Source organism: Oreochromis niloticus, linkage group LG5, assembly GCF_001858045.2.
Source record: "Oreochromis niloticus isolate F11D_XX linkage group LG5, O_niloticus_UMD_NMBU, whole genome shotgun sequence".
NCBI classification, from domain to species: domain Eukaryota; kingdom Metazoa; phylum Chordata; class Actinopteri; order Cichliformes; family Cichlidae; genus Oreochromis; species Oreochromis niloticus.
In genome coordinates this window covers 17,021,499-17,048,704 of record NC_031970.2, presented here as the reverse complement: position 1 = coordinate 17,048,704, position 27,206 = coordinate 17,021,499, and the positions used below count along the sequence as shown (strand labels likewise).

Here is a 27,206-nt window from a genome sequence, read left to right as displayed (position 1 = left end):
CACCATAGAAGATGGCTGAGGCCACCACAGAGTCATAGAAGGTCTTCAGGAGTGGGCCCTCCACTCCAAACGACCTGAGTCTCCGCAGCAGGTACAGCCTGCTCTGTCCTTTCCTGTAGAGGGCGTCTGAGTTATGAGTCCAGTCCAGTTTGTTGTTCAGATGAACACCAAGGTACCTGTAGCTGTCCACAGCCTCGATGTCCATACCTTGGATGTTCAGTGGTTGCAGTGGAGGATGCTTGTGCCTGCGGAAGTCTACCACCAGCTCCTTGGTTTTACTGGCATTGATCTGGAGGTAGTTCAGCTGGCACCAGTCCACAAAGTCCTGAGTCAGTCCTCTGTACTCCTTGTCGTCCCCATCAGTGATGAGGCCGACTATTGCAGAGTCATCAGAGAACTTCTGCAGGAAGCACTGGGTGGAGTTGTGGGAGAAGTCTGCAGTGTAGATGGTGAAGAGGAACGGAGCCAGAACCGTTTCCTGTGGGGCCCCCGTGCTGCAGACGACCCTGTCCGACACACAGCCCTGAGTCCTCACATACTGTGGTCGGTCGGTGAGGTAGTCCAAAATCCAGGTAGTGAGGTGATGGTCCACTCCAGAGTTCTCCAGCTTGTCCTTCAGAACCAAGGGAAGAATAGTGTTGAAGGCACTGGAGAAATCAAAGAACATGATTCTCCAGGTGCGCGAGGGAACGATGTAGGAGGTGAATGACGGCATCATCCGCTCCAATGCCAGGTTGGTAGGCAAACTGAAGTGAGTCCAGTGATGAGCTCACCAGACGCCGAAGCTGAGCCAGGACCAGCCGCTCCAGGGTCTTCATCAGGTGGGATGTCAGAGCCACCGGCCTGTAGCAGTTGAGGTCCTTGGGGCGTGAAGTCTTTATATAAGATGTCAAGTATAAAAACAAATTGCAGTCTATAGAAATCATATAAAAACATTCACAGTTTATATTTACAGTAAGTATAAGGACTGTACATGCACATTTCTAGGCTTTAACCCAGTATTTTTGATGGTCAGGGGTCTATCTTGATGGACGCTGTGTGCAACACCAGAAGCCAATGCTGGAGGGGGGAACTCTAGGGACCAAAGGTCACACCCTGGTGGTGGTTCCACACCTGACGGAGTCTTATGGACCGGCTAAATCAAGTTCTAGCAATGCTATCCCACTGTGTACTCTCAAGAACTTCCCCCACCGCATTGAGCACACATTGCAGGTATAAAATCAAGTCGTTCAGCTTTGTGTTCACTTTTGCTGTAATGGGAATTTATTGCATCTAATACCAGATGACCAGTGAAGTACAATAGTCCCTATGTGTTATTGGCATATAGTTTAGTAATTAGCACAAAGAATTTGGATTGTTCTGTGTGATATTACCTGCTGAGGTAATGCTGTTAAAATTCGTATTAGCTCTTAAACATAACAATGACCACAACATTTGAAATGACTGCAGTGGTTGCACAGTGCTCTGCAAAAGAAAGTCTTTTTATTGTGTTATTTATTCTTTTTTCACTAATCTGGTCTTGTAATTGTTTCAGTGGGCGAGGGACCAGTTTGAAGGACTGTTTAAACAGACACCTGAAAATGTCAATTTCTTCTTGAGGTAAGATGATACCATCCTCGTGCGATTTTCCTGTGTTGGCGCCAAAAGCGAGACGGTGTCTTCACCAGTCTGGTGTTACTTAGCGTGATCATTTTACAATGCTTTTCCACTTTCTTACAAAGCATTCCAGCACACCTACAAAACAGCTAATGAAGTGGTTCAAGCTCGTTATTTAGTTTTATTAACAGGAAAACATTTGGTTGGCTTTCAGCAGTAAAGCCCTTGTAAGAAATTACATAAACAGTCTGTCTCGCCAAGTCTCCTCTCTGTAATGTATAATCCACAGCAGCTCTAACACAGTTTTCTCCTAATAATAGATGCATTCTTTGATAATTAGAGGCTTTGTGGTTTAGGAACCATCCATCAAATTTTAAAAAAGAGATTAGATGACAGGAAAGAGTGCTATATGATGTGAAATGGATGAATCAGTGAATCTGCTGGATTTTAATTGTAAGATTTAAGTACATGGCTAATCTTTAAAAATTAATAACCACTGTATCAAGCTTTACATAATGCATTGACCTAATTATAACACACAGAAGTGTCATCAAAGGGAGATTTAAGCTTCCAGGTCGAAACTGTGTCTGAGTACTGAGGCTTGGAGCCATTCTAATCCAGTCATGTTTTGGGATTTGTCTCTGTTTGTTTTAGTGAGATTCAACTTAATCTGCCACGACAGTAAAAGCATTTACTCTCTTTCTTGTTTCTATATGGAAGCAAAAACTGGGCCTAGAGCAAAAATGGTGCTTGTGAGTTTAAACAACCAAATTTTTCATATTACACAGTTTTTTAGAGATAAGAACACTTGTCTACTAAGATAACCAGTTTTTCCCAGCTCTCCTTCTAGCGCAATCCTGGAAATGTTTTCTGGGCATTTTTATGAGACAGATCAGCTACATGTCATAGTCCAGCAAATATTAAGTCATAGTTCATGAGGCTATGGAAAGGAAGTTTTTTTGTTGCCGCTGTTTTAATGCCACACCCATACAGTTCTTCTGTGTACAACTATGAGTATGCATGTTCCTGTTCAGGCATGTTTTTTGTTTCCTGAGCGAGCGCATATTAGTGGCGCAAGAACTGCCCATGTGTGGGTTTAGAGTTGTACTGACCAGCACCTGATAAACTTACTCAACACTGTCTTCTCCTGCCTATGAGTCGAAACACTCAGAGAATTCCCCTCTCTGAGTCACCTTCAAGACAACACTCAAAAGATTTTTTTAGTCATTCTCTTCTGTGACACAGGTGTAAACAGTTTGGGGTTTTTTTTCCAGTAAGGCTTTAGTCAGGTTGACGTTGCAGGTCATGCGTGCCACGTGTGTTGTTTTTAAAGTGTACCTTCAGCCAAGTCATGTTGCAAATAAAAATCTAATCTTTTATTGTGAAGGAACGCATCAAACATATTATTATTACCTTTCAAGAGCCTGCGTTTTGTCTTTCTGCTCAGCCAATGATTATTATTATTATCTGCTCTGTCACTGAATACAACTACTGCTGCTCTATTTTCCACAGGGATGCAGCATTTATAAAGCGAACTCTAGATCTTGGTGACACTGAGGCCTTGGAGATTCTCGGAGGAGTGTGGAGCAGCCTGCATGACATGGAAGCTGGAGGACAGCGTCCAAAGTCCTGGGAAGACTGTGTGCGCTGGGCACATTGCAAGTGGGAGAGCCTGTTTAACAACGACATCCGTCAGCTTCTGCACTGTTTCCCTCCCGATGAGGTAAAAAAGCAACTATCCTGATGCCAAAAATGTAACATGTGTAATTTATCTCCATGAACACACAGGGGCACTGTTGTGCATGTAAGATATTTACATTCCAAACAGTTAAACACTACAGTGAGATATTTGAACAATAGGAATTGCATTTTTCACATTTCACTTCATGGAGTACTGCAGCATATTTCCCCAGGAGTAGATGGCAGTATTAGCCTTGCTGAAAACCTGAAAAGCACTACTGATAAACTCTTTGAGGGTCTCTGAGGGGTTTTTAGTCTGTTGAAATGTGCAGACAGAGCGATGTCACATGTTGCTGTCATACCTTTGGTGTGGGGGGGTGGACAGATCAGTATCAACCTAAACAAACCCTCACTAACCCCAGACTTAGAACACTAACAAGCTCTTTTCTAACAGAACTTCAGCAGTGTTTGGCAATGTTTTAATATTTATTAATGGACTTTGTATTATCTGTACATCTCTTTAAAAACAGCTTTTGGTATGGTATTTTTTTATTATTAAATATAAATTTTCTCTTATCTAATCATCACAGCACATGATACAGAAACTCTGCGTCATTTGTGGTTTTGGCTTTGGTTCTCTCTCTTTTTCCCCCCTCCTTACTTCTCTTTGTCCTAGTTACGTAAAAAGAGTTATAGTTTTATTGTTCTCGTTGAAAGTCAGTTTTGACCACAGACTTTCTGGGGGAACTATGATAAGGAAGCTAATGTCAGTTAAAAGTCAAAAGCTAAACTGACCAAAGCTGGTACACGGGCAACACTGATGACTGCACGGCTACTGTACTCTATGTCGCCACAGCATCTCAAGTTGGAAAAGTAGAAAATACAAGAAGTGACGGGTGAGAGAAGTGGATTGACTGACTGCTTTATTTTAAACATCTAAACACAGCAAAAATAACAACAAAACAGAAAAAAGAACGAAAAAGAAATTGAGTTTCTACCAATATCTCTCTATACAACACAATTTATATGTTCAAAAGGGAGTCTACGCTCATTTGATCTAACCCTGCTTAATACTAATTAATAATTTACAACTCACTCTTCATCAGTACATAACCTGACAGTATACATGTATGACTAATGAATGAGTGTAGATGAAATGACAAGAGATTTAAAGGCATCCTGTCATAGAATTTGCTGTATTAGTGAGAGAAATGATATTCAGCTCTTAAACTGCTTAATTAACAGCAATTAATTGAATTGTTGATAAATTTGGCCATGTAGTTATTTGGTTCAACTCTCTTTTTCTTAACAACCAGAATAAAGTTGATTTCAAGTAGAAATTTCCATTATTAATGTCACCTTTATTCTTAGGTCTCTACAAGAAAAAAGTACAACTGGACAAAGAGCCTTAGGAGGCCCCAAAAAGTCTTAAATGAAAGTGTTATCCTTCTTTTTAAGGACAAATCATTGTTTTGGCCCCCTCTGGCCCTGAAGAGAAGGCCAACAACATGCCTGATTCTGAAAAGGACAATGTTGTTGGTGCCTTTTGGCTGCTATACAATGCCCCCCCTGCAGTGAAAACTGGCACCACCAGTAGGAGACTCTCTCTTTCTCGGCATATGGACCATTTGGAAACATCAAAGCTCTCAAGTCCCTTTGTTCCTTTATCAGACATACAAATTGTGTAGTCAACACACAGCTGATAACAATATTAGTGTGACTGCACCAAAGGAAGGTAGTTGACTTGCTTTGTTAGAATAGTAAAGTAGGTGTCAGGCTTTATCCAGTAAATTACTGATGCACTGGAGTCGTCATGCATTAAATATCATATAAGCTGAAAATGTAAAACCTAATCTGTTTACTCGTGTGTTTTTGTTTGGAATATAGCGTCACCTTCATTATATGTAAGGCAAAGATCTCACCATGACAGTCATGGGTTTACTCACCAAGTTGTACATATATTTATTCTTTTTTAAAGAACAAAAGTGAAATGATTTTACAGCTGTTACTCGTTGCGATAAAGGGATTTTCTTCTGCCTCTGTCTAGAAGACCACTCATGGCTTGCCCTTCTGGTCTGGATCCAAGAGATGCCCTCACCCCCTGACCTTTGATCCTAGCAATGTGAGTAGTGTCTGGTCCAGTTCTTCATCCAGTAGCAATCATATACATAGTAGATGGTAATGAGAAAACATACCACAGTATACTGATAACCACTCACATTCCTTCTTTATCTTGTCTGATAGTGGCTCTTCCTCACTCTGACCATATAATTGAGTCTTATCTCAGGTACATATGGGCAATAAAAGAGAGATAATAATCTGCTTTCTAGACACATTCAATTCATGTTATTCTCCTTATCAGTGAATTGAAAGCAGCATTGCAGAGAAGTGAAATAATGGAACTGTACTGTGCTTGTTTAATAAGTAGCAGTTACTGCCACTCAATGCACAATATAGATGTGCATTTTTGGGAACACTGGAGAAATTATTGCAGCTATATATTCCATTAAGGGAAGTAATTGGCATTACTGCTCTATGTTAACATTGTTCTGACTCTATTCTCCTTTTTTAATACGTTTCTTTTCACAGTTTCACCATGATGGCAGTGCTTCTGTAATAGACTGTGTTTAACTAGAATGTTAAATGTGTTTTCCAAAGCATTATATTTTCTTCTTCATCAAGACTATGTGATTGTTGTGTTGTAGACTACGCATATTGAGTATGTGATGGCTGGAGCTAATCTGTATGGGCAAATCTATGGGATCAAAGGCACAAGGGACTTTACCTCCATCAGAGGAATCTTAGAAAATGTCCATGTACCAGCTTTCACTCCCAAGTCCTCCGTGAAGATTCATGTTACTGACAAGGAGATGGAGGAGGAGAAAAAACGTGAATGCGATGATGCTGGTCAGTTAGTTTAATCTTTTGTTATGTTACCAACCATCTTTCTTCCAGCACGTCTTATCTTTACATATTTTTCTCTTTCTCTGCCACAGAAAAGGTCAGACTTGAGGAGTTGAAAGGAAAGTTGGCCTCACCCTCTCTGAAAAGCTCAGCTCAGATGTACCCCATCGACTTTGAGAAGGTAGGGCAATAGGACAATGACACCTCTGCCTCAGACTTCAGAGAAGCTGCAGATAGTCACATCTTCATCTGAGCTGATTCAACAGTGGTTTTAGCAGGGTAGAGTTATATATTTTTAAACCGTCCCTCCTGCTTTCAAAAATTGTAGCAATATAATGATTATTTAGTCAGACAGCTCAGATAGAAATTGTATATTTTTATGTGAGAACTGGTTTGCAGTCCGCAAACAGCATACACAGACTCCTGAAGGCACACTTCCCTTAATAAAACGTTGTCACTCTTCACATTAAGTTACGTTTGGCACTTGGCTGGCATTGTAAATATTCATAAAGGTTCATCTAATCTAGAAAGTTATTTAGGAGTGTAGACTAGATATAATCCCCACTTCCCAAAGCAAACGTTTCCTTCCAATGTATTTCCTAAAAGTTAGTCACACCTTGGAGTAAAGCGATTTTCTTAATAGGACAGCACTTTCCTAGTGACAGTATCCCTAACACTCTATATTCTTGCTTGATATCCTCTGGGAAACATGGCCACAAAACACATTTAAATGAGGCAACCCCATGGTTTAAGAAGCCAGCCATACACTTTGTTCCATTTGTCTTCTCCATTTCCTCTCATCTTTCAGTACTTGTAAACTTTTGAATGCCAGGTAAAAATAATTTCAATAGTTTAGCTTTAACTAAGACAGATTTTGTCATTACAAATGCATGATATTTTCAGTGTGGCACATTGCCGTTGCCGCACATTGGCTAACTTGAAAAACAAAGTAGAACATCTTGGGTCCAGTTTCTGTTTTGACTCCGGTTAGTTAATTAATAAATGCTAAAATAAATGGAAAAAAAGACCAGGCTCTAAATCAACTATAAATCTATATCCTCCAAGACTTAGTGTAACTATTATCTCAAAATCTATTTAAATAAAAATTAACAATTGTAAGCATAAACAAATTGTGCAGTAAATGAGCCATTTTCTTATAGCGTCATTTATTCCTCCCTACTGGAACATTTTTCCTCAGCATCCGACATGTCCTGTTGGATAGGACTGGATCCAGTAATAACTGTAATAGCCAACATTAAATAAAGCTTATATGTATCTACCTGGACATTGGGGATAACAAAGTCTTTTCTAAACCTCTGTTATGGACGAGTTTACAAGAAACTCTGCCCACAAATTAACTGTACCATATTACCCCATAATTAAGATACTGTTGCTCAACAAAAGGTAAAAGCAGGTCAAGATGCCGCTGCTGAGTGGTAGAGGTTGTTATTAAAAGAATTTAGAGAAGGTAAATGACTTTAAATGAGATTCTGATAACACATGCAATGAACCAAGAGAGACTAATGAAGGTGCATGAGGTAAGTCAGCTAAATATCAAATGTTGTCTTGAATAAGAACAAGACTCCCAAACCCCCTTCTCTTCATCTTTATCCCTCTGTGCCCTGGTCAGGCTGTGGATAGATGGAATGTGTGTAGGAGGGTTTCAAAGGCATCAGGTTGCCAGCTTGGAGCTTCCTCACAACCCCTAAAGCAAACCTGGAGTGACAGTCACCCTCCTAGCTTTTGTAGAGCCGCACCAGCAGAGGCATGACCTCACTGGCCATGTCGATCACAACAGAAATCTGATTTCCACTGCTTTCTGACAGGGTACTAAGTCATATATCAGAGTGACTGAAGCGACATAATAACAAAGCAGGCAAAGCTCAAAGAGGGCACAGAGAATGACATCACTGAGTATGTCACTGGACGTGGACATGGCCTTGAACTGTTCCACTAGCAATTTATAATGTTGCTAATACTGTTATTAAGCTGTTTTTTGTCATTATATGTAATTGCTGTTCATGGGTATTAAGCTTCCTAGTGTTATATCTTAATTAAAGAATATTTAATGTTCCTACTCGTACAGGATGATGACAGCAATTTCCACATGGACTACATTGTTGCTGCATCTAACCTGAGAGCAGAAAACTATGACATCCCTGCAGCTGATCGTCACAAGGTCAGTATTTTCACTGTGTGCATCATCTAATTGTATGTATACATAGTAAAAATAAATGAAAAATATGGACAAAGATCAAAGAGATGAAGCTGAGTTGAGGGGCGAATGAGACAAAACAGACCTGCCGACTGCTCCCCCTCCCTGTAGGTCATGTTTTTCCTAGGTGCTGCACACACCTGCCCTAAAGCCACAAAAACAGCCCCCTCGTCTATTGTTCACAGAGCAGAACTAATCACGGCACTTTACCTGTCGCCTGGGAGGTGACACCTGAGCCAGGCCTTGTACCAGCCGCCACAGTGACATACACAGCCAAGACATGGACGGTGGGGGGAAGGGTACCCCTAGGAGAGGGGTGACAAAAGAGAGTTAGCCTTGTGTAATCAGACATTTCCACATTTTGCGTCTTGATTGCAAATAACTTCTCCTTTAGTCACCATTTAACCACATGCATAATGAACATACAGTATATCAGTTATGCAAGACTACATGAGGGCTAGACTCTAAAATATTTGTAACTGTCGAAGGTAGAAATACTCATCATGCAGCATCATCAGTATATTGTGTATGTATATGTATATACAGTTAGGTCCATGTTTTGTTGGACTAACACACAATTTTTGTAGCTTTGTCGAGTCCGTTCTGCAGCACTTGACTGAATCTGAGCAGAGTGTATAAAGCAGTAAACTTCAGAAATCATCCTGCTGCTTCTGTCAGCAGTCACATCATCAATCAACAATAGCGGCCCGGATCCACTGGCAGCCATCCCTACCCCATGAAATATCTTAGCCTCCATCATGTGTGACAGATGAGGTGGCATGCTCTGAATCCTGAGCCGTTTCTCTCCTTCTCTATACCTTTCCCTTCCTCTGGAACAAGTTTATTTCATCTGTCCATGTTTTTGTTTTCCAGAACTGTGCAGGTTCTTTTAGATATTTTCTGGCAAAGTTTAATCTGGCTTTCTTGTACAAGCTTGTACATCATAAAGTTTTTCTTTAAAATTTGTGATTGCTGTATTTTGCTTTGCCAAATTCAATTCAATTCAATTTTATTTATACAGCGCCAAATCACAACAACAGTAGCCTCAAGGTGCTTTATATTGTAAGGCAAAGACCCAACAATAATACAATAAAGTGCCTCATATTAAAGTTGAAGTGAAAAGCTATGAAATACAAATTCAGCACTTTGAATGAACTTCATATGTTATATCTCATTTATTTGTCCATACATAACAAGGGGACAGGTCTTAATTGACTGATAAGCCATGAACTAAAAATAAACTGTAACTAAAATAAAAGACAACTTCAAGTACTTCAAGTATTTCAGAACTAACAGAGTAAATGAATTAAGTTACTTTCTACCAGTGAAATGGTGTAAAACACAAGTTTATATTTGTTGGATCACGTTAGGATTGTACTGAAAGTGACTGAAGCTAACTGAAATATTTTCTTGCCACTACATGACACTGCCATGTGAAAGTGAACGTTCCACTCTCACCTTTGCAGAGTAAGCGCATTGCCGGAAGGATCATCCCTGCCATAGCCACCACGACAGCCGCGGTGGCAGGCCTCATGTGCCTGGAGCTGTATAAGCTGGTTCAGGGTCACCAAAAGATCGGCTCTTACCGCACAGCTTACATCAACCTGGCCGTCCAGTACTTTGTCATGTCCCAGCCGAGCCGGCCTCAGCAGTTTGAAGTGAGTAACAGCTCCATATGACCACAGCTTTATTTTAGTTATAGTGGTTTTAGGGAAGAGATCAATAAAGCTTTCAGTCACATATAGGACCTGAGTAAGGCACTTTATAAAGTCTGACAGACTCTTACTGTATAACGTACTTTCATAATTTAAACCTGTCTATTTTGAGGATAAATCTGGTTCTTTGTAGATTTATGTCCTTCCTTTTTTAGTGGAAAGCATTAAGCCATGAATGAGTGCTCTCAGAGTAAAAGCCCACTTTTGGCCCTCAGTCTCTTGAATATACTGTAAGCCCATTCTTTAACTAGCTCAGTATAATCCTTAGCATATTTCAGTGCAGGCAAGGCATAAAACAGATTCATGCTTGACTTTTTGTTTGGACAAATTAAGTGAATTCAAAGCAACCCTATTCCCTGAAGCCAGTGTCCTTCTGGGCTCAGTACCACACTGTATGAGGTACACAGAGCTCTCAGGGCCACACAGTAACATGTTAGTTATCTGACTTATGATTCAGATTCAAATGCTAGACACATTTAAGGTCAGGTTTGAGAGAATATCATGCCAATTAATTTTACAGCAGTCTTACATCTCACTGTAGCTCGCCTCTGGAGGTAATCAAATACTAGACTGGAATGCTCCAGCTTTCCCACTCAGGGCACTAAACCTCTGACAGGGTCAGCAGTTGGGGTAACTGTGTCCTATGGGGCTTGAGGGTACTCTGAGACAGTGTGGGTCTGGTTTCAGCTTTGGTTACAGGGGAAAATTCAGCCTCTGCATAAACGCTGCCATGATGACAGAAGCAGCTGTAACTTTTGAGTGCAGTTTGGAGGTTCCAGACGTGCCTTCTTCCTCTCTCTGTTCTTACAGTTGTTGCCTGTAAATTTGTTGATGTTTGCATATACTTTCTATTTTTTCATGCCTTCTGAAATTTTCTGAGATGCATTTACATTTCCAAAGCAGCACGGGACACTGGATAGAGTCAGTCATTAAAATAATCAGTCACAGTGACAGAGTACCTGACATTATCCCAGCCAGAAGGTTTATTCAAGTATTCAAGTACTGAATCAGACAGATGGGCAGACATTAAATTTTTCAGACACAGGCGCTTTCTTCATGGGTTAAGGCTCTGGGGTTTAAGCTTTTGTTTATTCAACAGAAGACCCAAAGGAGACAGGACACCCACAGCCAGAACAGCATTTTTAGAGTTAAAGATAAATGCTAAAGTAATACCGGAAGGCATTCATAAATCAGGAACACACATGCAATTATATGAGAACCAGAGAATGAGGGTTAGCTGCCAAACCTTCAGCCATATAATGTGGGACATAGTGCCAAAGAAAACATTTTGGTTTTTATGGTTAGTTTAAATTCATAATTTATACCAAGCTTTGTAATTGACAGTCTCTATTTGTTTTTATTTACTCTTTCGATATGGCATCAATTCTAGTTTCTCATCACTCTATTTATTGTAAAAATAGTTTGAATGTCCACATGTCGTTATCATGAGTATATCAGCAATAACATATATTTTGACTGGTGGAAATAAATTGGATAATTATATTTATGAGATTGTAATTGCCAAAAGTTTTATTAACCTTTTTAAGGGGTCCTTATCAGAACTGTTTATGTTATGGATTCATGAAAAGCCAATAATAATTTAACCTAAATACTGACACAGATTTGGCCTCAGATATCCAGTATGAGACTAACTTAATCACCCGGGTTCAAAGGTCCAGGGTGTCTATGCCCTTGTTGATATATATTGATATTTTTAAACAAATTGAATCTCGTTTTCAATGCTGTAAACATCTCCTATGCACGAGTGTGGTGTAGATGTTATGTGACTAGTTAAAGAGATCACATAATATAAGATTTCTGAGTCCTGCAATCCTTGATTACCGCATTTATGTGCTGAAATTAATTAGTGTGGAAATGACAAAAATGGTGTACATATAAATGATTTCAGATATCATAAATTAGACAACGACGTAACACAGAAGGCAAAGCCATTTCTTTTATATTCTCTTATCTCTCTAATCTAAGATTAGAAAAGTTTTTGGGAGACAGCCTTTGAAGCAACTGCAGGCGTGCAGCTGTTAAATTTCACTGATCAGACATGCAGTATTAAGGTCTCTGCTTACTTTTGCAATGGCTTGGACCTCTCCCCTTATGAGATCAGTCTCAGTTCATTAATATCAAGTAACAACAATCACGTCTCGCTGGTTGTGCAGGTGGGCCACCCAGTGTTATTCCAAAGTGACGTTAACGACATTACTCCATTGCTAGATTCTGGGCAGTCATCATAATTTAACCTGTACTGCCACAATTCTGATCGCCTAAGTGCTTTAATGTGGTCATACACAGCTGTCACTAAATAACCATTTAACTTAGCTCTTAAACTAAATTAAATGACTCCCAATGCCCCCATTGTCTTAATAATTTTCCAGGATTTCTTGCAGCTGTTTGGCAAAATATGAAACTTTCCTGGTATTTCCCTGCTGCTGTCCTCTGTATAGAGGTAGAGATATGTAAACAAGAGGTTTGTCCTTGTCTGCTCAACACTCATTTGCGTAGCATTCCTCCCTACGTTATGTTTTTCAGTTGGGGAGACAAGGCCAAGACATCAAAGGCAGACCGAGAGTAACAAATTCCCAGAATCTCTTCTACTAAAGGATCATAATATAATACAGCCATAGACCGCTGACTGTAAATAAAGGTGCACATAGCCAACCATTAGTCCCATAAGTCCCACTGTGAAACCTCAAGCCAAGCATTTTGTGCATCGCAGTATTGACATTTTTTTAAACCAGACATGATGAGCAGCAGCAAGGTAGTTTTCACAAAGACTTCCATACGAGAAGGAGACATTTTTGCAACCAACGTAGTCTCTCCCTTCTCTTTTTAAAAAAGAAGAAACTTGTTTTTTATACTGTAAAAAATATGGGTTAGTTTTTCCATCTGTGTTCTGGTACCAAAGCTGGCAGTGAACATAGTGCCTGGTAAACACAAAATGTTTGCAGTTCCACAAAAATGGCAGAGTTGCCATAAAAAGGTGCCCGTTTTAGGTTCAGTGCTCTGCCCAAGGACACTTGGCACATAGAGGAGCCAGGGATTGAAGGGCAAATACTCAGACAACCCTTTCCACCAACTGAGCGACAGTTGCCCCATATAGTATAATCCATGCTGGCTCTTTCATTCAGTCAAATGTTGAATCAGCTCTGTGACTACCTCAGCTGCAAGTTTAAGGCTGCAGCAACAATGTCCTCTCTGTACCCTTCACACAGAACAGTCAGCTGCAGCTGCAGACTATTTTCAAACATGCAGGGCCTAAAATGCCTGGAAATGTTTGCAAAAAATGTATGATATGATAAATACACAAAAGATTGTTGTTGCTTGTTGTTACCACCGCTATAGTCAGTCAGACAGTAATACATACTAACTGCTGGTACCATATTAATCTAATTATCACAGTGCTCTTAACTATCCACATCATGGAAGTAACTCTAGAGTAGACTGGCCTTTGCAATGACTTTAACTTCATCAACTTTCCCAAGCTGTACAAAGCAAAAGCTTCCATTTAAAGTTACATTAATCAAGATGTTTACTTTCACATTAATTGCAAACTGTTATTTGAGCAGGGTTACCTTTTTTCAAAGGAATAACCCAGCGCTTTATATAGTTTTTTTCCAGTTTTTTTTTATTTCTACAAACTAAAGCCAGCTTTTTGTTTCACCTTCAAGGTTGTAGTGGGCAGTGTTTTAGGGGCTAGAAAAAAACAATGGTGATAAACTGGCTGTACTCTACCAGCTCAGTGCCTCGCAAAGGTAGTGGAGCATAAAGGGATCAGTACTTCCCTTAATAGTTGGTGAGACCAAAACAGATTTACTAGAACAAAACTTAAAAAAAAAAATCATGTTGTACAATGTACTGTTTGTAAACATATTAATCATAGTAAGTATATTTGAATAATCAGTAATAATAATAATTCTGCTTCCTAAAAAAAATGTAAAACTATGTACTCTTTGTTGCTAGTTGGACTCATTTTCTGAGATTTTCTGGCACTAAGTCATTAAAGGACATTTCAAGAGCAGCAAAGATTGATGAGTGCAGCTGTAACTAAGCTGCAGCCTCACTAAAATGCAGAGAAACATCACCCGAGGTCAGACAGAGGAGGACATGTTTCAGCTGTGTGTTAAATATCTCAATCTTCAACCCCTCTAGCATCTTGCCAACGCTCTATCAGTATATGCTGTCTTTACTTGTCTGCTAGGATGCTTGGTAGTTGTGTTCCATGGAAATACTCCCTCTTACATGCCTGTGCACACATCCTCCACACTCCTAACTTTGTGCCCTTTCACGCTTCCTTGGTGCCCCACTTCCCCACTTTGCCCTTTCAGTCTCTAATTGAATTAGCAGAGTTGGAGGCAAGACTCTGGAGGCACTCGTCGGTCAATGGTCACACCGCTTCTTTGTTAATTACCTGCAGAAATGATGGTTATTTCCTGCCTTCACAGGAAGCAGTGCATTGAAACCAGATTTCCCAAAGAACTCTATGTAATCTTGCTGACGGCAGAGAATCAGGAGGAGGCAAGGATTTTATGTTCATCTGCTCCAGTCTCTGTTTCTAATAAACCTTTTAGTCACAACTTACTTCTTTATTTGGATTTAAAAATCTGAAAAAAAAGAATGTTTAAATTTGCTGAGTAGACATTGTGTCTGTTTATTTCTTTATTTTTTTAAATGTAGAAAAGAAAACCCACGGCCAACTGATTTGTGATTTGAGCATAATTGAAGGTCACACATCTGTCACACAAATAACAGGGAATGGCTTAAAGACAGAACAAGAACAACAAAGGAGGAGATTTGCCTCACATGTGGTTAAATATGTGTTGGTCTCATTGGACTGTGCCAGTAAAGAAATGGGGTGAATATGATCCAAGGCCTTCTGGATTCCCAGAGGAGTGCAGAGGCCATTGTGCAGTTTGTAACTCAAGACCCAGACATGAATAGTGCTTGCGGGATAATGAGTAATCTGTGATCAACATATGCGGCTTGTGCCTTCTGTTGTTTTCCACGGTTTATTTGGAGGCAGTATTGTTTCGGTAGAATGCTGTTAAGTCAGATGTTTTCTCTGCTGCATTGTACTGTTATTGTTGTGCGTTAGTTCCCCATCTATCTTCTCTTTCCCTTTTGTGTCATCAACAACGATATTGTGTCTTTGCACTGGTTGTTTATTTATGTAGCAACAGACGCAGATCAGATCAGACTGGATATAGCAGATCCAGAACATTGTTAAACACAGACTGTAGGAGGTAATAAAAGTCGCTACCCAGATCTTTTATTTAGCACAGTGTGCGGTACAGCTCAAAACTCACAAAACTCCATTTATTCAAACTGATAAGCCACCAGTGTTTGATCTAGCTCAGTTATCCTCAGTAGTATTTTTCTCTTCCATACATTTTTTAATACAGGGGCAATATGGCAGCTGCAATTCAAGTAATTGTGTTCAAGTGTGTGTCAAAACTGCTGCATCGCTGGCCTTGATCTCCAACTTTCCTGTAGGATTTCAAAAACTCAGAATCTTTGAAAAGGTTGTGAATTGCTCATTGTCCACTCACTCTCTTCTGTGCAAATATGAATTTTTGGGGGATTTTAAATTGCAAATGTGGAGGACAGAAAGCATGACTTTCCATGTGAAATGCGGCATAGAATTGTCTTCTTACAATTTTTGCAGATATTTGAAGATGATACAATCATTTTAGGATGAAAGCACTTTAGCTGTTTATACCTACATTCATTTCTACTTTTGAACTATTGCAGACTCTAATTTATAGATGAAATTATTTTATTAATGAACAGGAAAGATTCACTTTTCAACACAATTGTACAATCAATTAAATCAGTCATAGCTTTATTTATGAGGCACCTTTCAAGGATGTTGTTGCAGTTTGAAGTGCTTCACAGATGAGTGATAAGCTGTTAATTAGACATAACACAGTGTAATAAAACAACAGGTTTCTGGGTTCAAATCCAGGCCTGGGGCTCTCTGTGTGGATTTTACATGTTCTCCCTGTGCTTTAGTGGGTTCTGTCCAGGTGCTCTTGTTCCAAAACATGCATGAGTTAGGTTAACTAGAGATTCTAAATTGGGCGTGATTTTGAGCATGGGTGCTTGTGTTAGCCCTTCAACAATTTGATGATCTGTCAAGCTGCCTCTACAAGCATTTTGTGTCCTGCATGTCAGAACTATCAGCAGGTTCATGCTGGAGGACCTGAGGGGCTACACTGGGTAATGCACCGTGAGACTTGTATACTGGTGAAGTTCTTTAAAAACAAGTAAGATGATTTTAAATAGGGAAACTGACAGGCAGCCAGTTTAAAGACGGTGTACGGTGTAATGTGCTTTCTCCTTCGGGTCCTAGTAAGCAGTTTGGCTGCCAAGTTCTGAATCACTTGTAGCAGATACTAGAATACATTGTATTGTATACAATACATTGTGTGATATAGAGAGATCAAATAGCATTACAGTAATCAGGCATACTAGATATAAAAGCATACCAGATATGAAAGCATATGAAAGTGTTTCTCTGCATCACTCAGAGAGAGAAAAGGTCATAATTTAGGAGCAATGCTCAGAAAAACTGCAAAAAAAACAACAAGAAAAAAAACAAGACCTACATATCAGACTCTACAGGCCTCACTTGTTAATTTTTATATTTCACAACAGTGCAACTAGAAGAAGATGAAAAAAGTATGGTTTGTTTGGAAGGGTTGCCAGAAGAAATCATCTTCTCTCTAAAAAGAACATGGCATTACGACTAAGGTTTGCAAAGTTGCATCTGAACAAACTCCAAAACTTCTGGAACAATGTACTTTTGATAGACAAGACCAAAGTGGATATGCTCGGTCATAATGCACAGTCCCATGTTTGGCGAGAACCAAACACAGCATATCAGCACAAACACCTCACATCAACTGTCAAGCATATCAGCACAAACACCTCATACCAACTGTCAAGCACGGTGGTGGAGGTGTGATGATTTGGGGTTGTTTTGCAGCCACAGGATGTGGGCACCTTGCAGTCATTGAGTCAACTATGAGGTCCTCTATGTAACAAAGGGCTCTAGAGTCAAATCTGAGACCATCTGTCTGACAGCTAAAGCTTGGCTGAAACTGGGTCATGAAAGCCATCTATAAATAAATACCTGCAAACATCAAAGAACTGAAGTAATGTTGTAAAGATGAGTGGGTTAATATTCCTTCATCGAAATGTGTGAGAGTGATAAAGTCATATAGAAAACAGTTACTTCAAGCTTGTGCTGCTAAAAGGGATTCTACAAGCTATTGAGTCCTCTGAAAACCGGAAAACTTCACATGACTGTAAATGTTAAAAAGTAGCAGCTCTAAAATCGATCCCTGAGGCGCCCCACTGTTTTAATTTATACGTTTGAGCAACATTAATATATATTCTCACAAATAATTTTATACAAAGATCCATCATGAAAACAGAAAATCCCTTTCTCCCATAGTTCTTGGTAATCAATTTTTTTTCCCCATGTTGCAACTTCTGTTGGAAACTCTTTAAAGCACCAATACTGGTTGGAAATGACTCAAGATGAGTGTAGGTTTCTACGCTTTTCATGAGGTCATGAGTTTTTCAAATTTACCCATCAATTCACATCCTAAGAGTATGCTGCCTTGTCTCCGTCTTTTTCTTTCTTTACCTTAATTGAACACAAGAAACCTCAAGAAAAAGCTAAGTTTAAAGTAGATAACACTGAATGAGACCATATCCCACGTTTCCAGAGTCAGTAGTGGGTGTCTGCATGGCCCATTATCTGTAACATTTTGAAACCAGTGATTTGACATTTACACCCACTTTTTCATACATCTTCCAGTGTAGCCATTCAGAACGACTATAAACACATCTGAATTCTAACATGGTCAGACAGCATGACTTGAGTAATTATTACTAAGCCATTCCCTATTGTTACGTGATAAACAAAATGTTATAATAAGGTCACAGGTGGCACATAAGTGGTTTTCCTAAATTTCACCTACTAATGATATCACCTACTACCTACTAATGAAAATAAGAAGTGTCTGACTGATTCAGATTGTGAATCAAACTAAAATAGATGAAAGAGGCTTTGTAATGGCCTAGTCTTCCAGTTGGTCGGGGATTACCAAAATGGTTACAATTCATACTACAAAGTAGTAAATCCCTCCCTATACCAAAAATTAGGAAACCCATCCAGCATTTGACTAAAAAACATACATAACAAACGCCTGACAGAATTAGGATTAAGACTCAAAGGACATTGCAGGTGATATTGGAGCCAGTGGAGCTTACTGGATTGAGCACATGACCAATATCCCAAAAGGAAATTACTGGTGCCGTGGGTTCAATCCCAACATCGGATAAGAGGGAGATGCTTATTTAATGTCGTCAAGAGCTGAATATCATATTGATCTACAAATATCAATGCCTTGTTCCAGTAGCCAATACATGAAAACGTTGCATCATTACATACAGCATCACATCACATGTAACCAAAGAGCATGACCTTTGATTTCTAAAGCTCAGATCAATGTTACAAATAAATACGTAGCAACAAAGGGCATGTTGATCACAGAGCCCAGGGCTGTATGCTGTTATTGAACTGATCCCTGTGATTTGCAGAGAGCTGTGTCCCATTACATGCCTCATACCAATAGTAAACATCGTGTTAGTTACCATATTTTTCACAGAGTACGTTCATACATGTGTCTGTGCCTGTATGTTCATAGTAAGTAATGCAGTATTAAGTGCAAGACATCAAGAAATAGCAAAACTGAAATGTGCAGTAAGAAATTTGCACTTATTCCAAATGGAAGAAAATTATAATGCATATGCATGTGTCACAATCAGATGCATCCCTGTAAGGCATTTTAATTATAATCCATTGCTTTATAAGTGGGAATCCATCAAACATCTGATGTTTGAGTGTCTGCACAGGCTCCAGCACGTCAGTGGCCCATTTGTAAGGGTTTTATTGACTTAGTGCTTCTGCCCCAGGTCATTTTCAGTCAGGTGGAGTGCTGTTATCTTCTCATTGAAAGACAATCACATTGAGATTCTGTTTGCTGTTTTACACGTCAATGGAAGCCTTTTCAAAAGCTTCTCACTGCTTTTAGTCTGTGTGTCAAACTCTGCACTCTCCTGAGAAGAGCCTGATCGCTGCAGAGCTCCTACCCCCGCACTGCCTTCACCGCCTTCACCCTCTATTTGTATCTTACAAGTTAGCTGTCAAAAAGGGACCTAAATTTAAAATAAACAGGATCTTTAATACTAATGGCCCATTTTTTTAAATTTTGTATGAGGATTGCATCAGGCTGGCATCCTGTCTTCTCTCTGGGGTATGATAATTGCAGAAGGTTGGATAGAACAGTTGGAGGTCCCAGCCATCTGCTTCTTCACTGCAGCCTAAAGAAGACTGGTGATCAATAGTGGCAAGTAGCAGATGACACTTCCAATCGAACAAAGGGTATATTTTACATAACAGTACTGTTGTCCCACTAAAGAAAACAGGAAAACAAACAAAACTGTTTCTGATGTAACATTTTGTTTAAAGTTTCGATTTACACTAAATCTGGAAGCAGGATTTGCATGCGGCATTACAGTGATCATGGACTGTTTAGTCTTGATTAGATAGCACACCAAAGGCCTATCTTTCAGTATTAAATGGTAAAATGGACTGAAGGGCTGATAGTCACCAAAAGTATTCTCACTTAGAAATAAGCATGAGCTATCTTTTCCAGTAACAATGTTAACTGGGAGATTGATTTTCTGGTTTCATAGAAACATTGTATAAACAAGCCTTAATGGAAAAATTCCCACTTTACAGCTGAGACGTTCTAGTTTTTAATGTTATTATATGATTGGCTGAGTCATTTCAGTCAGTTTGTCATTTGGTTTTGTGCTATAAGAATAACCTACTGAAAGATGCAGCCAATTTTCACTACTTTAAGTCTCACACATACTCACTATAACGACTGTAGCGTATGTTTGTGTCTCTTCCTGAATGAATGGACCAATCTCGTTGAAACTTTGAATAGTGAGCATCAACACCTATATGGCGTATACAGATATTTTATAAAAATACTACAGTCCCATGTATTTGTACATTTGACAGTTCAACTGAGCACAGCATGGTCACCTTACAACCACGTGCATATTTGTAATTTAGTGCCTGCATGCTACATTTGTTTAGTTTGTGCACATTCTTAGTTTGATACGAATGTGCACAAACTACCACGATGCTTTCAAGCATCAAGTTATCAAAGTAAGCCACTATAAAAACTTAAAGTCTAGAAAATAGTGCTGCAGAGCAAATGACAACAATGTGGAGATAAGAAAATGAAGTCTGAATGATCATCATCATGTCAGGAAACAGTTTATGAAGCAACACATTGGGTATTAGTTAATCTTATAAAACACTATATATTGATGTGATATTAATATTTATATTGTTCAATATATGACATTTAAGAAAATTGCTATATTATTACAATCAGGATTGTTCTGGTAAATTTACCAGTATATGGATCTGAGCTGCCCCGCATGTAGCACTGGGTGCTAGCTAGTATCTCTGAATGATTTTTACATTGTAAGAAAATGCATTTTACCTCATCTTAAAATGTAACTTCCAGTCTACCAAAGCAGACCTATGATATGACCTATGATCTCCTATATAATGGTTTTTTATATAATAATATAATATTGACATAGCTGAAATCTTCTTATTTTAGCTGTTCCCTTTAGCTGTTGCCACAGCAGATTTCATCCCTAGCATCCTCTTGTGTTACACTAAACCTCAATATCGCTTCCTTCACTATAAACCTGGCAACTCCATCTTCAACATCTTTTGTCCAACATATCCACTATCCCTCCTCTGCACATGCCCAAACCATCTCAACTTTGCCCCTCTAGCCTTTTTCCAAACTGCTTAGCCTGAGCTATCCCTATATCCTATCATTTCTAATCCAATTAAAATAAAAGTCTTAGCATCTTCACCTCCATCTCTCCAGACCATACGTCATAGAAGACCTCAATACCATGTTGTAAACCTTACCCTTCACCCTTCTTGCTATCCTTCTGTCACAAATCACCATTGACAAAAACAAAAAACAAATATATGCTTAAACTGCAGTTAATATCACATTCAGTAATCATCAACAGTGGAGAGCAACTTGACCTTCAGGTTCATTTAAGAATGTATCTAGAACATTAGATCTTATTGAAATGCTACCAAAATGTGTGTGTAAGAGGAAAGCTACAAGAAGCTTAAAGAGATCAAAATGAAAATGTGATCTAAAGAGACCACACAGATCCTCCATCTGCCTCCTCTAAAGCTCTCTTTGAGGGCCTCTAAAGGAAAATAGAAGCCTTTGAAGAAACAGGCCTCAAGCCTCAGTGGGTTGTAAAAATATTTCCACTGTTGGGATTCTTGCCAGCAAGTGAAGCTGAGACAGGAGTGTGCCTGTGCAGAAGTGGTTCTTGTGGCAGGCTGAAAGTGGGAGGGCTTATCAAAGTTTTCGTACTGGTCACTGGTCGCTTCCTGTCTCCAAAAGTGCTCATTGTCTCAAAGGGCAAGATTGAAATAGACATTATGAGCAGCACATTATGATTTTTCTTCGAATGGTTGGTTCTGTTCACAATAACCAGCAAAAATGTGCTTCAGTTAGATTGGGATTCGTTTTACCTCCTTATCAGGTTCATGAGCTAAACTTCCTCAGACTGCACTCCTGCTCTCATATCTGTAGATAGAGCCATCTATTTTGGGGCTCCATCAATCAATTGCATATTTTATCACAAAAGACTGTATTGTGTATCATGTCATATGTTGTTAACAGCCCTAGGGAGTTAACAGTTACTAAAACCATAACATGTAATCTAGAAAACAAGCAAACAAAATAGAAAAAGAAAACACTAATTTGCGTCCAGCGTCCAAGCCTTTGATTGTTGGGTCAGATTTTGGCAATCTTGGTCTACTTTTGTGTTTTTTTGTCTTTTTTAAAGAGTCTAATACTGTGCTGACTCACTAGAAATAACACTTTGTGACCCAGCTCCTTCTGACCTTTTCATGTCAGTCTGCAAAGTGTACGCACAGAAAAGTAGCTCACATTCACTTTGAGATGGCTTTTAATTTCCCACTTGCTTACATGTATTGCTAAAAGGTCATTTTTGTCTGTAGGCCATATTGATGTCAGTACTCACCTATGTTTATGTGATAATACACATTTATATCTTATGGAATCAGCTGATTCATTTTATTCTTATTAAGGGGGCGAGGATTTATATATTGTGTGTGTTTTTTTAACCCCACATTGAGTGTGTGTATGATTTTGGCACTGTATGTGGCCTGTTTTCCCATAGATAAAATACTGTCTGTCAGGAAGAGAAGGGGGGATCACTGGGCTTCCTGTCAACAAGAGGAAGCAGCCTGCACGTTTGGCTGTTAATGTCAGATGTTGGGGAACTTCATATCTGAACACGCACGGAGAGAGAATTTACATCATGCATTGTAGTTAATTATGGAGAAGTCACAAACACTGATGGAGTATATGAGAAAAGCTTTATTTCATTAAACCAAAAACAACCTCACAGATTGTTTGAAGGGCTCTGTAGAGTGAGAATGAAAAGCAGGGGGAGAACAGATCAGAGCCAGAAATATTACACATGAAGCAAGTCTGGTTTTGTTCTGGAAAAAATGCTTCTTTCATGTTTTATGGGGAAGTTTGAAGCTCTTTATAATAAAAAGACTATAGAGCAGATGAAAAAAAATTATATGCTGTATTTTCACCATATTTTCATCAATTTGAATTTATGTCCCTCAGGCAGATGAAATAGCTATTTGCTTCGTTCTCATCTTCTGAAATTAGACTGCACACAACAGCTTAATTTGTACCACATATGACAATAGACACACAACAGTAAACCTAAAAGCACACTTATAGCCAGTATTGAATCCTTAATAAAGTGTTTTTGAGGTTCAACAATCTGAAACTCAACTACAAGTCTCAAGTGAATATGTGCAGCTGTGATAAGCCACCAAGCAACACTTGGGAGGAATTTGTCATTTGCACTATTCTCAACATAACAGAGGTGCTGTCAGACAGTAATTCTAAACTCTAACCTCAAGACGACCTTTCCCAGCTTTTATTGTATATACACTATCCACTGTAAGTGCATGCAGTTTAATTATAACCACTTCAGAAGTGCAGCTAAAAGTCTCTTAACAGTGTCCCCAGTCTGGCAGTTCAGTTTAAGACAAAAACAATAACTTTCTGATTCACATTTCGTTTTTTGTGGGGGCATTTTTGTTTTTATTGTGGAAGTTCCATGACAGAAAGATACTGCATTTGTGCTTGTGGGAAACCGTTTGTAATTGTTTCCAGCGGCCTGTTAGTTTCCAGCATTCTCGTTTATTTTTTCACTCCTGTTATACTGTGAATAGTTGACGTCACCATGGTAGCTGATTGGCTTTTAGTTCCCCCCCAGAGTTGGGTGACAGACTTGCGAGAGAGGAAAGGAGGAGTGGGAATAAAAATAGACTGCACGCCTGCTTTGCATTGTGTATAAAGAGCAACTGCACACAAAAGCATAGGTACACTGAAAACACACAATCTACTTTACAGTCCAACAGTGATGTTGCATGTGCAAGGTCATAAAAGAATCCTTTTTTCCTAGATGTGTTCAGGTTCTAGTTCTTGTTCTTTCTGTGGATAGTTTAGGATTGTACTAACAATTGATGCTAGTCACACGTTAAAATAAGCTGACATGTCCACCCTTATGATGCACATCTTGCAAACAAAATGCAAGAAAGCATTTTAACTGTTCAAATAGAGTAGAAAAAGTATTTAACTATTAGTCCGTTTACAAAAGTGTGCTTTGTCTGAAAACTGGGACAAAGGACATCGACATCACATCCAGTGAGACTTGGGTAAAAGTATGTCTCAAGTGTGTCTCCATAACCTCAAACCTCATAAGTGGTGGGAGTTGTAAGGGCTAGTCAAAAAGTTCCCCTTGGCTGCTGAAGCAGAGATAATTGGACCCAGGTTCAGCCAGAGTTTTGGTATTCTCAGCTCGAGCCAACTTTTGATCTTCACAACTTCTCCTAGCAGACAGCGTCTGTATGTGAGCAGAGTCGACTGACTACGTGACATGTTTAGACTTCATTTCTGCACGTGAGGATTTCTGATCCATTTCCATCAGGTGATTTTTTTTTTCCTTAGGTCTTACATATGTGGATTATCATGTTTAGGGTACACATATAGTGCCAAGTGATGAACAATAGGTCCAGTGGCAAATGCATTGTTTATGCTTACAAGGGTTTAATTAAGCTGTCTCAATGTGCAAAGTCAAAGATTAATCCTATTGACCTTATAAATAACTTAATTTACAATCTGATCCCATGAGAAAGTGGGGGGTTTGAAGGCAGTGCCTTTTGTTTTTGGCCCCTGTTGTGTTGTAGGCTGTAAAATTAAAATCAGATCTATCATTTCACTTTGGCCACTGCTCAATATAATGATATAATACCAGCAAAACTATTAAAATTCCAATTTGTTTTAGTGTCTTAGTGCCAATTAACTCAACCTTAATGTAGCCTTTTAAGGACATTTGGAAAGGTTGTCTCAAACACACATAAAACTGCAACTAATATCTGTTTAAATCAGCTTGAATTTTAGTCAGTCAAATTTACTCAGTGTGCTTAATATGCTTAATCAAATTGTGCAAATATACCTTGAATATCCTTATGCATGGTCCTTACAGTGGAAATAAGAAGAGTTCAAACAATGGATGTCTTTATACTTAGACTCAAAAACTTCAGGAAATTGAGAAAGAAAATAATTTAGATAGATTTAAAATTTCAACAAAGTGAAGTACAATCTGGAAGTCTGTGGAGAAATTCCCATGTTGTGTCTCTTGCAGCACATTTATATTCACACAGATTTTTTTTAGATGTATTTTTTACTTTTATAAAGATGCAAACACACAACATTACATGGATATGTAGATTCTACTGGTGCAGATCATAAACTGTGAAGTTTCAAAGATGTAACTTGACAAAAGTGCCCTTCATCGTATATGAGGAAGAAACTTCTTGACCTTAGTGTGGCTGGTTCTAGAGTGCTGTTTGTTCTCAGCTGCTCTACCAATGAAAAATGCAGTGTCTCTGTCTTTGAGCATGCAGGACTCTTGTTATGGACTTAACCATTTTCTGCACATCCCTCACAGCAAGCAGTACTTCATCTGTCATCCTTGTCCGCGTGAGTGTTGCTGTATGTGATATGTCTATCATCAGGTTGCAGGAAAGAAATTCAGCCTTTGGGATGACTTCCTCGTTGAGGGCAGAAGAAGTGGTCAGCAGGAAATGACCTTGGAGGATCTGTTCCAGTGTATCAGGGTATGGCCTTCTTATTTCTTTCAGCAAGGAAACACACTTTCTTCACAGCCGGTGCTGCTGAGTACACACATGATTTTTTTTTATTAACCTTTCCAACCCTCTCCATTCCACACAATGCCCATTGTATAACGGGACTTGCTATTTTACACTTACCTTCTCAGAGAAACAAAAATTAAAGTGAATAAGCATTAGAGAATAAAAATCTTCTTGCTGTTGAAATTTGTAGTGGGTTAAAGGCTGGCTTTGATAAGTAAACAGGTAATTGCTCCTTTTATTAGTAAAACATTACTTTTGAAAATAAGATCTAAAAATTCATGCAGTGAACAGTTTAACTGAAAAGCTTGTCATAATTGTTGCATTTTCCTGTTTCTGCACTGTTTTTGTCACAGTTTTTGTACCTTTTCAGTCCTCTCAGCAGTTCAGAATAGAGCTGTGCTTTGGTTAAGGGCAACCTTGACACTGTTGTACTTTAACCGCGGTCTGGGTTGTCTGGGTTGTCCATCTTATCACCAGTAACAAAAGACAAGAGCAGCACGTGATACTGAATTCAGTCCTCTACTGTGAGGAATGGCGAGTCGTTAAATTTCCAGATGTCACTTCCATCCCAGATAGAGTGGTACAGCTGACTGTTGACCTGAATGTCGTATCCTAGAATGCAGTGATGGAAAACCCATCCTTAACATCCCATTGTTACGCTGATTTTAACCAACATGCAAACTCTTCCTGTTTTTAGTGTGATCTTTATTACTTTTCTACACTGTACATTTGATCTCTGAGTCATTGTCTTCATCATACATATGGGATATGTTTGTTTCAACCAGAACATCTGAGCACAGCACACACAGCCTATTTGTTAGGAGCTTGCAATCTTGCTCTGAACAGACATTTGGTTTATTGATGGTGTTGGATTTTATTTTTCTGAGCAAGCAAAGGGAAAATAAATTGGCACGTCTTCTTACTGCTCCAGTTTTTTCTTTAACCTTTTAACCACTGGGTTTCCTTAGTTTGCTTGTGGAGTTTCCTGAACTGCTGCAGACCTTCAGCTCTGCAGACTGGTGTCCTTGCAGAAGGACATCAGTCTTTGTTTTCTGCCTGCACTCTATCTGTGTTTACTGTCATGGCTTATTGTGCTTATTATACTTTACTACAGATTTAATCTTGACTATTTGTCTTTGTGCAGGAAAAGTGCAACATGAATGTCTGCAGTCTTTTCTATGGGAATTCTGTCTTATTCAGTGGACACAAAGAGAGGCTGAAGAAGAGGTATGTCTTAAAACATAGATACAGTACAAACTGCCCATCACTACCTTTACGTGACCTTTACTGCACATATAAACAGTCACAATAAGCAACAGTCTCCTGTTTGTTTAGAGGGTAATGAGGTGTTTCCTCCTAGCCGGTGTGGAGAGAGCATGTTGACACACTAACACGCATCACTAAACACAGATGACTGAAACTCCTCCTCGGGTTTCCTCCTGTTTGTTGAGGAAAGACGTTAAAGAATAAAATTAGCGTGACATTCTTTTTCTGCATTTTAGAAGAAGCTATGGTGTTTGACTCATTCAATGCTGCAGCAAATTAAAGGCATGTTTCATTAGCTCCAGGGTGTTTGAAATAAATCAGATGACTCGTGCTGCAAACTCTCCTTATCAGTTAAATAAGGACCCTGCAGGATTTTTCGATTCCTTGAAGAAAGTAGGAGGGA

At 39.1% G+C, this 27,206-nt stretch overlaps 1 protein-coding gene across 1 annotated transcript in view; it reads left to right on the top strand.

The window, feature by feature from the left end:
* The window catches only part of uba7 (ubiquitin-like modifier activating enzyme 7), a 34,314-nt gene that overhangs the window by 5,307 nt on the left and 1,801 nt on the right, over positions 1–27,206 (top strand). The window contains exons 14-23 of the mRNA XM_019359223.2: positions 1,016–1,212; positions 1,535–1,599; positions 3,109–3,319; positions 5,324–5,398; positions 5,982–6,183; positions 6,273–6,361; positions 8,267–8,359; positions 9,862–10,053; positions 25,400–25,501; positions 26,682–26,764. Coding sequence (XP_019214768.1) covers positions 1,016–1,212; positions 1,535–1,599; positions 3,109–3,319; positions 5,324–5,398; positions 5,982–6,183; positions 6,273–6,361; positions 8,267–8,359; positions 9,862–10,053; positions 25,400–25,501; positions 26,682–26,764 — 1,309 coding nt within the window. The remainder of the gene's footprint in view (positions 1–1,015; positions 1,213–1,534; positions 1,600–3,108; positions 3,320–5,323; positions 5,399–5,981; positions 6,184–6,272; positions 6,362–8,266; positions 8,360–9,861; positions 10,054–25,399; positions 25,502–26,681; positions 26,765–27,206) is intronic.